At 39.1% G+C, this 15,399-nt stretch overlaps 1 protein-coding gene across 4 annotated transcripts in view; it reads right to left on the reverse strand.

Moving 5' to 3' along the window:
- PRKN (parkin RBR E3 ubiquitin protein ligase) overlaps positions 1-15,399 on the reverse strand; it is a 1,409,627-nt gene that overhangs the window by 1,086,650 nt on the left and 307,578 nt on the right. For all 4 annotated transcript variants that reach the window (XM_032162049.2, XM_058435658.1, XM_032162058.2 and 1 more), the window contains exon 2: positions 10,651-10,814. In XM_032162049.2, coding sequence (XP_032017940.1) covers positions 10,651-10,814 — 164 coding nt within the window. The remainder of the gene's footprint in view (positions 1-10,650; positions 10,815-15,399) is intronic.

Below are 15,399 nucleotides of genomic sequence, written 5' to 3' on the forward strand. Positions count from 1 at the left end.
GTGCAGTGGCGCCATCTCGGCTCACTGCAAGCTCCGCCTCCCGGGTTCACGCCATTCTCCTGCCTCAGCCTCTCCGAGTAGCTGGGACTACAGGCGCCCGCCACCACGCCCGGCTAATTTTTTGTATTTTTAGTAGAGACGGGGTTTCACCGTGGTCTCGATCTCCTGACCTCGTGATCCGCCCGCCTCGGCTTCCCAAAGTGCTGGGATTACAAGCGTGAGCCACCGCGCCCGGCCAGAATATAGTATTTTCTTCAGATAACTGTTTAGACTTAAGTCTAAGGAGTTCCCACAAATATATTATGTTCTCAGGTTAGTTCAAGTGTGGAATAGGCAATTTGGCATGGGGTAAATCTGTCCCCTTTGGCAATGTTTTAAAACAGAATAAATTGTGGGATGAATTTACTGCACATCACAAATAAAATGTTTATCTTTTCTTTGTGAATTATTCATCAAATTAAACTAATAACAGGTTAAAATTTGCTTATGTGTCAGTCCTTTGTAGGTAACATTCCATATAATACTCAAAACAAACATATAAAAATATAGGCATTATTACTATCTACACTTCATATAGATCAGAAAAGTAAAGACTAGAGAGCTTAAATGACTTGTCCTTCCCAGAGAGTCTGACTTTAGAGTGATTCATATCTACTGTACTTCATTATAACAGTATATTTGAAAGTCTAGTTGAACTCTAAGTGATCCATCTAGTGTATGACATTCTTGAAGTTTTGACTTCTCATTTATATATAGCAATAAGCACATGTGTAGGATGGCATCATAAAACTCCCTTGGAATGAAAAAAGCATATAAAAGGTTTTAGGCTCCTAAAGAACAGCATGTATCTCAATGTTCCTCAAAATGAGAAGAATTGACTACAAGGTACAAAACAGGTAAACTGAGGAAGCAGATGTTAATTAACTACTTTAGCAAGGTTCTGAAGTTCTTAGTGTCCAAGGTTTAAATAACATCATAACTATCTTAAACAAATGTTTGTGTTTATTTCCTCTCTTTTCTGAACAATGTTTTTGATGAATTACGCATAGATGGAATGCAAACACACAGACCCAATTCCCTTTGAAATACGTAAGGCTATAAAAATGAGCAGAAAATATCCTTGGCAAAACCTGCACTGAGCTTTCAAAAGCCCACATATTTGAAATTGAGTTTGTGATGTACTCAAAACATAAACATCAGTGGGTTCTCGCATTCCTCATTTCTCCCTCTAACATCAGAATATTCTATTAATTTAAAAAGCAGAGTACTGTGCCATAATTAGCCTACATATTAAATTTTATCTGAGTGACACCTCTGAATGCAAAGTATCCAGAACAAATAACAAGACAGGAAATATTCCATGCAAAATAAAATTCAATGACAGAATAAAATCTTCAATCCAATGCAGTTTACACAAGTACACCCACAAAAATTATAGTTTTTCTCAAGAAATGCATTCCCCAAATGAATGTATGCTTCTCTGTGTGAAGACATATATGTACAAAAGGCTAAAACATTTTTTAAAACTCCAAAAACAATTGATACTAGAACAGGATGCCGACACCAACTTTATAAATCATGGGCTTGCACAACAGTTCAACAAATACTTGATGTTCTGCCTCCATTCAAATGAGTCTGCATCCTCTGATTTAGCACGTGGCCAAAGAAAGATCTTTTAGCCCATCTTTCTTTGCCTTATAAATGCTACTATGGCAATCTTCACTTGTTTAATGTTAATTTCAGTTAATTTAACTTCTTTTGCTAAATTGTTTATGAGAATTTTATTTTTATCAAAATTAAACCTAATATTTGGAAAAAAAAATTAACACAACATATTAGGCCAGACTCTCCCATTTCCATTTAATTGTGTTTTCTGTGTCTTATGGGCATCACCAAAGTTATACTTTAACGCAAACTATTATAACATAAATGATCATATCCCACACATTTAACTTCATCTGCCATTTAACTTATATCTAAGGAAGATCAACGCCGGAGTAAATACTTACTAATGGTAACTTATTAATTAAAGCTATGACCCAAGCCCCTACATAAATAGAAAATGAAGGGGCACACAGACTCCCATATGTATTCATCATAAGTGAGTTTGGTACATAAGCTTCAAAGAGGTTTCTCATATACAATCTTATTGTTCCTTGACAGTAATCTCAGGCTTGTTACAATGACTTGGTAAAAAGGGAAAAAAGTAAAGATGGAATTTCAGTGAATCATCTTTGGGTTCAGAGCTTTTGGGTGTATAGACACAACCTCTCATTTCTTAAATTCTCCTCTAAAGGGTGATGACTATATTAAGCAAAATCTCAGATAACATCAGGTCAATTGGATGATGGAATCTTAGTCCAATAATGGAGACAACAGAATGTCTGAAACTAGGACTTCGGTGAACAGTAACACAGTTTCAGTGTGTCATCTCTTCTCTATCATTTATCAGGTTTCCTGTACCCTAATAAGATGCATCCTATGTTAAGAGTTTGGAGATTGGATTGCTGCAGAGTTTCACCCTCTCACACGTTGCTTGCCTTGGAATATGAGTGTAATCACAATGGAAACATCTGTGAGATGAGAGCCTATTAAATGAATCCACAGACTATATATCTTCAGCCTCTTATAAACTAGAAGAATCTCAGCTTTTTCTTTCTTCAAGTCTACGCTTATCGATGGCAATCCTCAGATATATTCTGTAAGTCCATACGGGCACAGAAATGTCAAGGCATCCTTTCAACAGAAAAATAACATTTCTGAGGGTTCTGAATTATGTAAAGAGGTAAGTCATTCAGGGATACTTTCTGACACGTAGATGCAACCAGACACAAATAGATGAAATAAGCGTCTTCCCAAAGTGAGCATTTGCTCTGTACAGATGATCATTCTTTGATTCTAGACTCGGACATGTAGCAGCACTTACTAGTTCATATAATAATGTACCTGTTCTTTGGAGGAACTCAAGAGGATATGTACATTTGCCTAAATAAAGGAGGCCAGCAGTAAGTTCCATTTGCAAGGCAACCCTTCAGAGAGAAGATGCTTGTATCAGTCCTGTAGCGAATGAGAATCTCATTTACATGACCAATCTCTTACACAGAAATAAATCACTGGGCGACTGTGCTCTGGGTGTAATGGTATTCAGTCTGGCCTCCTTTTATCTTATAATCAGTTAAAATAGGAACTATATTGGTCATTTGCAGAATTCTTTTATATACAAACAAAAAATCATGGTGGAAATGTATTCAGTGCTCTAAATTGATACTAGCCTCCTTCTGTTTTATAGTCAAAAGAGAAAGCAATCTCTACTAAAGATACAAAAATTAGCTGGGTGTGGTGGTACATGCCTGAAATCCCAGCTACTTGAGAGGCTGAGGCAGGAGAATCACTTGAACCTGGGAGGCAGAGGTTGCAGTGAGCCAAGATCATGCTATTGCACTCCAGTCTGGGCTGAGACTCCATCTCCAAAAAAAAAAAAAAAAAAAAAAAATTGAATAAATTACCAAAAAAAAAAAAAATTTGAATTTAGTTCACAAATGAAGCCATTACATCCCTAAATTCTATTACATACATATGTTACTAATGTTTACTCTACAACCACAACAGATCATTTATTTCCTTTTTTTTTTTTTTTTTTTTTTTAAACAGAGTCTCTGTGGCCCAGGCTGGAGTGCAATGGTGCGATCTCGGCTCACTGCCACCTCTGCCTCCCAGGTTCAAGAGATTCTCCTGCCTCAGCCTCCCAAGTAGCTGGGATTACAGGTGCACACCACCATGCCCAGCTGATTTTTATATTTTTTGAAGAGACGGGGTTTCATCATGTTGGTCAAGCTGGTGTCGAATTCCTGACCTCGTGATCTGCCTGCCTTGGCCTCCCAAACTGCTGGGATTTCGGGCATGAGACACTGTGTCCAATCTAACACAGTGTCTAAAATTATAAATTTTAGACACAGTCCTAAAATTATAATGTATGACTAACAAGTCAATTTAAAAAGTATGTACAACTGGAGTACACAATTGTCAACGGCTATTTACTTTTGCTTAGTTTAAATATTTGGTAAAGAGTTTGCAAATAAATATTCATCATGTCTATTCAGATCTACACTGTGCTAAAAATTCTGTTTAAGACTTCAAGAAAGAGGCCAGGAGCAGTGGCTCATGCCTGTAATCTCAGCACTTTGGGAGGACGAGATGAGTGGATCACCTGAGGTCAGGAGTTCGAGACCAGCCTGGCCAACATGGTGAAACCCCATCTCTACTAAAAATACAAAAATGAGCCAGGCATGGTAGCGGGTGCCTGTAATCCCAGCTATTCAGGAGACTGAGGCAGGAGAATTGCTTGAACCCGGGAGGCAGAGCTTGCAGTGAGCAGGGATTGTGCCATTGCACTCCAGCTTGGGCGACAGAGCGAGACTGTCTCAAAAAAAAAAAAAGAAAAAAAAAAAGAATTCAAGAAAGAGGCATTAATGTCTCTATAAGTTTTACTCACCCTATACTGTTAGTATGAACAAGTCTTTAAATGTGTCTGCTAATCAATTAAATTATTTTTCTCATTTCTTATGTTAAATATCACTCATTGAATACATACTCTCCTTTTAAAAGAGAGACAAATAGCAAGCTTGTTTATCTTCTAAGAAAGTGATAGTTTCGATTCCTCTGTGAAAGTGGACAGATATCCTAGGTTTTTTAAAAATTCAACTTTATATTAAAATGCTTATACATTCTAATGCAGTTGTAAGAGACAGCAGAGAAAGATGACAGCTACCTTTTCCCCAGATTCCCCCAATGGTAACATCTTGCCAAGCTAGACGTTATAATTGTACTATAAGCATTGTTACAGTCAGCACAGAGGACGGCTGTCACCAAATGGTCCCTTCTGTTACCCTTTCACAGACACACCCTCCTCTCGCCTGCTTCCGCCCCCTTCAGAATCGCTAGGAAGCATGAATCTGCCCTCCATTTCTATCATTTTGTCATTTTGAGAATGTTATATAAATAAAATTATTCAGTGTACGATCTTTGGGGATGGGCTTTTTCCACACAGCACATTTCCCCTGAGATCCATCCAAGATATTTTGTTTATCAACAGTTGGCTCCTTTTTTACTGCTGAGTAATATTCTAGGGTATGGAGGTACCAGTTTGTCGAACCACTGACCCACTGAAAGACATCAGAGTTGTTTCCATGTTCTGCTAATGTGAATAAAACTGCTATAAACATCCATATACAAATTTGTGTGTGTACCTATGTCTTCATTTCTCTAGGACAAATAACTAAGAGTATAACTCTGCCATCTGGTAAATACATATGTCATTTTTTAAGAAATTGCTACATTCTTTTCCAGAGTGGCTCTACCATTTTAAATTCCCACTAGCAATTTGCGAGTAATCTAATTTCTCCACAACCTCACCAGCATTTGGTGTTGTCTTTATTTTGTATTTTAGCCATTTACCTACTTTACCGATTACTCTAGATATTACTTTATACATTCTTGTCATGCTCTACTGCAGTTGCTATTTTAAAGGTTAAGTTTAGAAATCTTACCTTTCCTTGAATCTGTGTTTATGTTTGCCTGAAATGTTTCTTCTACATGTAGAACTACATTAGACAATGCTATAACTTTTGCTGCAACCCTCTAACATAATTTAGAAAACTCAAGAGGAGAAAAACGGTGCATTGTATTTACCTATATTTTTGCTTACTATGTTTTTCCCTCCTTCCTAGTGTTCCAAAATTCCCTTTTTTGTTGTTTCATTTGTTTAGAAAATTTCTTTAGCCATTCTTTTAGGGTAGGTCTGCTGGTGACAAATTAGCTTAGTTTTTCTTTATCTTAAAAAAAATGTATTGATTTGTTCTTTCTTCCCGAACAACATTTTCACTGGGTATAATATTACAAGTTGGCAGTTCTTTTCTTTCAGCATTTGAAAAACATTGTGCCACTTCCTTCTAGCCTTCATGGTTTCTGATGAGAAATCCACTGTAATTAGAACAATTTTACCCCTATAGGGAAGGTGTGATACTTCTCTGGCTTCTTTCAAGATTTAAAATTTGTCTTTAGTTTTAAGAAGTTGAATTATGTTGTGTGTTGGTGTGGGTTTCTTTGGGTTTTTCCTGTTTTAGATTCAATCAGCTATATGAATCCATCCATAACTGTCTCTTGCAAACTTCGGAAGTTTCCAACAATTATTTCTTTGAGCATTTGCCCACCATTATCTTCTCCTTCCAGGAATCCCCTGACACAAACTTTTAATGCTCTGTTAGAGGCCCACGGGTCTCTGAGGCTCTATTCCTTTTTTCTTTTTCCAGCCTAGCTTTTCTTTGCAATTTGGACCATGTCATTTCTATGTTCCATCTTCCAGTTCACTGACTCTTTTCTCTGTTCCTTCCATTCTTATGTCAAACCCATCAGTGAGTGTTTTATTTCAGAAATTTCAAACAAAAGGCTCTCCACTCAGCCTTTACTAGTGTTGGTGGGGACAAGGATAGGGCCACAGTTTTTCTGTTGCGTTTGGCTGGAGTAGACTGGTTATTGTCTAAATGTTTTCTATGTTGCTAGGCAGCCCCTTTCTGAGTCCTCTGGATAAAAAACAGACCATTGTTGGGGATTTCTTCCTTCCTTCCTTTCTTCCTTTTCCCTTCCCTTCCCCCTTCCTTTCCCCCTTCCCTTCTCTCTCTCTCTCTCTCTCTCTCTCTGTCTCTCTCTGCTCCTCCCTTCCTCTCCACTTCTTTTCTCTTCTCTTTTCTTTTTGTCTATATATACTGACATTTCCAGGTTGCCAGTTTCTTCAGTTCCACATCTAAGGTAATGTAGCAAAAAGAAAACTCAAGAAATTCACCTCTGTGTTCTTCCTTGGGTTCTAAAATCCCTAGTCTGTCCACATTCTTCTCACCACTTTCAGAATCTTCCTAAGCTTGTACAGCGGAGCCTTGAATAACATGGGTTTAAACTGCATGGGTCCATTTATATGCAGATTTTCTTCTGCCTCTGCCACCCCTGAGACAGTAAGACTAACTCCTCTTCCTCTTCCTCTTTAGCCTACTCAACATGAAGACAAAGACAATGAAAATCTTGATGATCCACTTCTACTTAATGAATAGTTAAGTATCTTTTCTCCTTTTGGAAATGCTCTTAATATTTTCTCTAGTATTTTTATTATAAGCATACAGTACAGATTACATACGAAAAATATGTATTAATCAACTGTTTATGATATCAATAAGGCTTCCCATCAATAGCAGGCTATTGGTAAAGTGTGAGGGGAGATAAAACTACACATGAATTTTGTCTACATAGTGGTTGGCACCCCTAACTCCATGACTCCATGAATCAACTGTACAGTATGCAATGTCTAGGCTTTTTAGTGTAGTTGCTGGGAGGAAGAGGGAAAAGTATGTCTACTCCAGCTTCCCAGAAGCAAAATCTGCCAGATCATTCGTTTTTCAATGTCTATATTTTTTTCCATTTTCCTTTAATTTTTTAAAGTTCTTAAAGTCTCGCCAATAACAAAACTGAACAGATGAGTGTGTAATGAAAATAACTATGCTCTAACAGTGCTTCTCTAAGTGGCCTGTGGATATGCTCTCCCAGAACTGAAAATTCTATGAAAATTTTTTAGATGTGACATCAATTCTATTATAATCTTACAAATACCCTTTGCCAGTTAAATAAACAAACTCGCTTTTTAAAATTATGACATTTCATAAGACTCTGGTCTCAAGCTATAGTTCCCCAAAGTATCTGGGGTGAGGCACTAAAACTAATTTCCTCCTCAAAGAAGGTGAAACTAAGTGTGAGACATACTGCTCAGTATGTGGGGTGATCATTGCCTCAGTTTTCCTAGGACACTCCCCACATATAACTTTTGTCCTGGAATAATTATTGACAGGGTCTTCTTTTATACTCACAATATCTCATTTTGCATGATAAGCTAATATGTATATTCATATCACCTATGATAATAAAAATGAAAACAGGAGGAAAACACCCAGCAAGCATAGACACCACCCCAGCCATCTCTTCTTCTCTTCAGGACACCAAGGTGAATATTTAGCACTCATTAGTGGAGGCATTAAGTAGCTCATATGGAAGGTCCATCTTCTTTTTCTCAGCAGCAACTTATTATTAGATATTTTGTGCTTATACTGTGAAATATAGCACCTGAAATGATAATGGGTAACTAAATGGTATTGACTAAACAGTTGTAAACATATGTTCTAAGATTATACAAGAATATCAAAGGATGCTAAAACTCTGCCAGTTGTACACTTAAAGAAAATATAGCCATTAATTTGCAATTACGTGCATAACTTCCTAGTCTTTACAGTGAAACTCTCCTATGAACAAAGTTTGCCATCTTCTCGGCACCTAAATCATTGAACTGTGATTTAATAGAAGTTCCATAAGTATGAACCTTTCTTTTTCACTGTCCTCAGACATAAGTTGTCAACAGCCAGCTAGACATCTCCAAACACATGTACTCAGCTAGCATCAACTCCCATCATGTTGGAACAATGCAGCATCCTTCTCCCAACCAAACCAGGTCTTCAGACTTCCCATTTCCTTCAATGGCAGGCCATTTTTCTCTAGTTCCCCACCAATGAAACTTCAGTGCCAACTTAGTCAAGGTTATGTGAAATATAGCCCATATTTTATTTTTTGTCCAATCTTCAACATCTCTCTTCAGGTTCTAGAAGAACAAGAACCCATCCTTTTTGGCAAGCATTCTCTATGCTCATGCCCCCATTCCTCCATCTACAGAATCCTACCTCAATTCAATTCATCCATGAAGTTCTTCCTGGTGACTTCCAACCAGATTTGTTTTCTCCACCTTTAAAACTTCATAATATTTTTAGGTGCGATATGGCAGTTATGTTTCATATTCTTATATTACAGCTATTAGGTTGAACCACATGAAATCGTTGAACCTGTAATAATGGCAATCCCATATGGTTCAATCTAATATTTCTCTTGGTTTTAGGGCTCATAAATAAAGAGCAATCTCCATGAAAACAGGGGCTGAGTTAGGTCTCTCTTTTGGATCTCCTGAGAAGCCTAGGACATTGGAAGCGCTTAAGAAGTGTTTGTCAAAAGAAAGACTCATAAATCAACACATGTCTGATGCATATATGTTTGCAAAGTCAATCATCTGAAGCAGTTAGTCTAACTACAGATGAAATCGCTAATTGTTTTACGAATCAGCACAAATGGCAGTTTAGAACCTGAAGGTTTTGGCAATATAAAATGTTTTGATTCAAGGAGCTGTTTTAAAATTATTTATTTGTGAAGGAAACATCCTTGGATTTAGAGGTTGGCAGATACAGTGAAAATCTTTTTATGTGACTGAAATAGAAAAAAAAAAATCAAAACACTTTTTAGCACATGCACTTCCCTTATAAAACCAAATTGCCTGAAAGCAGAGCCCAGCAGTTTGTGCACAATGAGTATGTGCCTCAACACCATCAGCAGGAGATGCAATGCAGAATGACAGGAACAATTTGCATTTCTATAGCTTCTTTGTATACCCAAATTCTGAGAGCATTTTACAAAGCCATAAATATCATCACCCAGAAGAGACAGGGAAAGGATATAGATACAAGGATGGACTTTGTGTACTCTGACCCAGGAGCCCCCCTGCGCGGAGCAGTGATACCCACACAGCTGTAAACCTGAGTGCAATTAACTGATGCTGGTTAAGAAAAGGGGAACATACATCTGCAGGGTCCTTCACAGTCACAGGGACCATTCCCAGAAAGCGTCTCGTCTTTCTTGCATTCACAAAGAATAACGTCAACAAATGGTGAGTTGTATTTGCGAGTTTCCCCAACAAAGGACTGGTCTCTAGTTCTAGGTGATGGTGGTATTATCAATCACCTCACCAGTCCCCCTAATTCCTACAAAAATCACCAATCCGAATGACACGTGTGTAGGGCTTTCATGGAGCTAGGAGCAGTGGGCTGCCAGAAGCTCTGCTGGGGCCAGGAGAGAAGAGAGCATCCTTCACTCTTATTACGTTGCAGGGGCCTATTTCCAGGGATGATGTTACTGAACCTTGGAGAAATTCAATGCAAAGCTATACTTTTGTTGTGCTCCAGGCTTCCTTCCCCACCAGCTGCGGAACTGTGTGATTCTAGTCCTGGCCAAGGAGTGCCCAAAGCTAGTTAGTTGCCAATGGGGCCTGGAGCCCACACCTCCTCTAGCGCAGCATAGCAGCAGCCCTCACTATCCTCCAGGGGTCACAATTGGGTTACGAATTCCTCACAGTGCAGGGACTGAGCAGCCTGATTGGGAACAATTTATTCGAATCCTTCTTCATTAAGATTCAAATGGAATAAGTAAGGTAGAAATTGAACAGACACAGAAATTGTGTCTTGCTTCTCCTGTAGTCAGTAAACATTTATTCACTAAGCCTAGCTCATGTGTTCTTTCTCTCTCTTTCTCACTCGCAGTTGTTCTTCCAATTTTTCCTGCTTGCTGTTATAATGCATAATTAAGGTCAGAATTAATGAAGCAGTGTGGAGTAAAGTTCAAGGAATCCCCAGGCACTATTTATTCTATTAGATCTCAGGCATGAATGTCAGATTGGCAGCGCAGGCGGCATGAGCAATGGAGCTGGTGGCATCCCAGGAACGGCCGCCAAGGGAGACTCACCTGCACAGTCCAGTCATTCCTCAGCTCCTTCCCTGCGAAAATCACACGCAACTGGTCAGCCGGAACCCCCTGTTGCTTAGCAACCACCTCCTTGAGCTGGAAGATGCTGGTGTCAGAATCGACCTCCACTGGGAAACCATGGCTGGAGTTGAACCTGACAAACACTGACCAAGGAAATTGGAAGGGAGAAAAGAAAGTGAGCATCACTCGAAGCCCTTAAATGGCCATAGCAACATTTCTCAACCGACTTACCCCTCGCAGCCCTTCAGTGAATGGTATATATTTTCTTTCACTTACAACAAAAAACTTAATGCTATAGAGCAACATTTGGGAAAAACAGAGTTACCCATGAGATTTCCCTTTCACATATTCATCAGTGACCTGCAAACCAAAATTGCATTCTCCCTTGATATCCATCCTGGGAAACAGAATGGCTTGAGCAGGACACTTGCTTGATTGGAATTGAAAGAGTCCCATGAGTTTATTGAAAAGACTCAGCTCTGACAGCTTGTACACACTCACACTCCCTCCACAGTGACCCTCTTAATGAAAATAGGAGGCGATGTGTTAGCACTCAAGGTATCGCAATGGAAAAATCCAAGCTGCTCTATAGACCAGAGTGAAGACCCACTCGGGGCTATGGCTCAGAGCCCTAGACTTGGATGGTCCTGGCCAAAATGCTCCACTGGGTCTATGAAGACAATTATTTGCCCTTTTTTTTTTTTTTGGCAAGGAGGGGGCGGGGACGCTAATGACACCATTTGTCTTATTGAAGCCACTGTTCCCCGTGAGACCCAGGCTGCATCCTCTAGTCTGTCTGTCTGCATGCCGTCTTCTCACTGCACCTGCTGTCCCACCTCTTCAGCGTCTCTCATCTGCCCTTTCCTTTCCATTTTTCCTCACTGCTCGAAGTCACACTCTCATCACATCTTTTCTAGAGTCTCACAATAGCCCCCAACTGGAGTCTTGATCCATGCCATCACCTCTAAAAGGCCCTACACAGTTCTGCAAAATGAGCCTTATTAATACAGAGCTCTGTCACACCACTCAAATCCTTTAAGTCTCACACTGTCGGCTGGTGAGGAAAGACTCCAAGATCCCTTTCATCTAGCACAAACCTATATTACAGCATTTTCTTCATTAATCTCCATGTGTACTCTGTTAAACTAAATGCTCCCAGAAAAAAAAAATCACAGAAAACTGCTGCACACAACTTCTTGCTTTTATTCATGACCTCCCTCCTTCTCCTCTTCCTATTGAAATCCTGCCTGCCTCCATGGCCCACTCCAAATGTGACCTCCTCCAAGAAGCCTCTGGCTATCAGCTCCTGCAAAAGCCTGGTCTTCCTTATTCAGGGCACCAGTGACATTTACTATGTACATCTTATAATATTCACCACATTCCTCATGGAAGCAGGATAGCACAGGGGTTAAAAGTACATCCTGAAGCATTTGGAAGACCTATGAAAAATCCCCACAGACTCCTTTAATTGGCTTAGGATGCTAGGGGTCAATCTATTAACCTCCCTCTTTAGGTCTCAGTTCCCTTATCTTGAAAACATAAATAAACCACAGACGATATTATTTGACTCATTAAATAATATTTATATTATTTAAAACTATCGACTTGTAACCTTGAAAAATAATGGACATTTAGCTGTTTTTGATATACATTTTGCCTTCTTTAAAAGATAACAAACTCCTCAAGGGCAAGTGCTATTGTTTATTTACTGCTGTGTTTCTTTTAAATGTAGTACTATAGCTAATTATTTCTCACTATCAGTGTGAGATGACCCACCTCATCATAATTATAATAATCATTACAATGCCAATAATAATCAGGCACTTACTATGTGCCAGCTATTGTGCTCTCATATGGTTTTTCTGAGCCTCCCAGTGATCTGGTCAGGTCCCTATTATTATCCTTATTTTATAGAATAATAAATGAAGGTCCAGGGAATGGTACCCACTTTTCTAAGGACATTAATTACTTTCTAAGAGAACCAGGTTTCAAATTTATTTCAATCTAACTCTAAAGCTCATTCCACTTCTACTAAAATAGGCTTCCTGAAACCATCTCAGAAGAAAAGTCCAGGCCGGGCACACAGTGGCTCAAGTCTGTAATCCTAACGCTTTGGGAGACCAAGGGGCAAGGATCACTTGAGCCCAGAAGTTCAAGACCAGCCTAGGCAACAAAGTGAGACCCCATCTCTAAAAATTTTTTAAACAATCAGCAGGGCGTGGTGGCGTGCACTTGCAGTCCCAGCTACTCCAGAGGCTGAGGGGGGATGACTGTGTAAGCCCAGGAATTAGAGGTTTCAGTGAGCTATGGTTGTGCCATTGCACTCAGTCACCCTGGGTGACAGAGACCTTGTCTAAAAAAAAAAAAAAAAAAAAGTCCACATTTCTATCCTTCATGATTAAAAAGATAATAATAAAAAGGCTTTATGACATATATGACAGAATCAGATATTCCCTATATGAGTGCGCAGTACAAATAAATAAAAGCTCCAGTGAGGAGCCAAGAGCAAAGGACCGTGAATAATAACCATGAACAACATGGGCCCCAAAACAGACATGACGCTCAAGTGAGGGCAGGTGGCCCAGATGGCACCACAAGAACAAAAGCCTGACATCTCTGACCAGCATGGAAAGTGTTTAGAAAAAGGAAGGACGACCAGTGACAAAGTGCTCCAAATAAAGAAAATTCATGGCCGGGCGCGGTGGCTCACGCTTGTAATCCCAGCAGTTTGGGAGGCCGAGGCGGGCGGATCACGAGGTCAGGAGATCGAGACCACAGTGAAACCCCGTCTCTACTAAAAATACAAAAAAATTAGCCGGGCGTGGTGGCGGGTGCCTGTAGTCCCAGCTACTCGGAGAGGCTGAGGCAGGAGAATGGCGTGAACCCGGGAGGCAGAGCTTGCAGTGAGCCGAGATTGCGCCACTGCACTCCAGCCTGGGCGACAGAGCGAGACTCCGTCTCAAAAGAAAAAAGAAAATTGATGAAAAATACTAATTACAGAGGAAAAGGTGCTTTTGATACACTTTTAAATCAATTTCATTTGACACCTTTGAAAATAGAGGGGAAGAAATAAAAACATATTGGAAGCCCCGAGGTATCTTCACAGCATCCTCAGATCAGAGACCGTAAGACAACCAATTCATCAGATAAGACACACGACAAGTTAGGGGCTATAAGGACAAAAGATATGATCCCAATTCTAAATTTCATTTTTTACTAGTGAGAACAGATTTAAAGTAAAACATCATAGGAAGGAATGTTGGAAGAATTGGCTGAAACTTGTGCCGAAGGTGCTATAAAACCACATAAAAATTCCAGGAGATCCTAAGTTTATGATTTTGCTCCAGGGGTTCAAATCATGGAACTCCTACTGCAAGGACAAGAATTATTTGTAAAGAGAAACTGCAAAAAATATTCAAGATACCTCTGTACAACTATTGAAATCCTAAGTATACACAAGTTTTTTCTGTAATAGAAATGTTACAAATTTAAAGCATCAGCTCAATTTAGATAAATCATAAATACTACAGATATGAATATTTTTAACAGTAAATCTAACATACAATATAAATTTAAAACGGAAAGATAAACCAAATACATAATATTTGACCAACTAAAACATTTGCATGAATAAAAAAAACATCTTAAGAAACTCCCTGAGTTCATAATCAGGTGGCATTATGTGAAAAATGGCTAGTGCTGAATGGCAGTAATGTGATTTGCAGTGCGTCTCAACCTTCTTCTGACATATGTGGGAAACATGTCATGTCCCATCTGTACCAGCCCCTGAACTCTAGCCATGATTTCCAAAACGGGAGTGGAGGGAAGTACCCAGTCCTCCCCATCTACTACGTCTTTAAAGTCACAGAAAGCAGAACATCTTCAGAGCTACATAAAGAGAAATTTGAATGCTGGTTGTAACGCTTGCTAATTTTATGACAAGCTACCTGGCCACCTTGACTCTTAGTTTCCTGATCTAATAAATGGGTATAAGGGATGCAACACCAATGTCTATTACACAAGATTTATTGAGATTATGGATGTATTAGAAAATCTCAGAAAGAGACTAGTACAGGGCCTATCCTCCTAGTGCTGGGCAAGTGTGTGCTCCAAAAATAGTTCCCTATTCTAGGCACCTAGAAGGGGTACAGCTAATTAAAGCAGTGTCCTTTGCTTGCATGGTAACTAAGGGAAATTAGATAGGATGTGGGTAAATACTAAATAAAGTAGCCAATTTTTCTGGATTCTGCTCCTCTTGGTGGACAGAAAACTCCCAGAGACCAAGAGATATGATAGAGAATATGGCTCACTTCCACTTTCTAAGGTTTAATTATATATTAAAAGCTTGGAAACGCATTGTTTTAATAATTGTTTTGATGACATATATTACAGTATCAGAAACAAACAACATATCAGTAAACATTATAAAACATGTGTATTATCAATCAACATCATAATGCACTGATAAGAAAAAACATAACGAGATATATCCAGATTCCTTTTTTATGATATCCCTAACCAGGGTTCAGAAGTCCCAGAGAGTAAGGAAGTGAATGGGAGGGAAGAGGGAAAGTGGTTATTGGTGGATGGGTCCTTATATTCTTTTAAGACAATTTTATTTACCAAGTCTGACCAGGGTAAAAACTTTATAAATATAGTAGTCAATATCAATAATTAATGATTCTGGCTGCTCCTCAAGCAGCCATTCCACCTCCTGCACTGAGAACA

Source organism: Hylobates moloch, unplaced genomic scaffold (assembly GCF_009828535.3).
Source record: "Hylobates moloch isolate HMO894 unplaced genomic scaffold, HMol_V3 SCAFFOLD_2, whole genome shotgun sequence".
NCBI lineage: Eukaryota > Metazoa > Chordata > Mammalia > Primates > Hylobatidae > Hylobates > Hylobates moloch.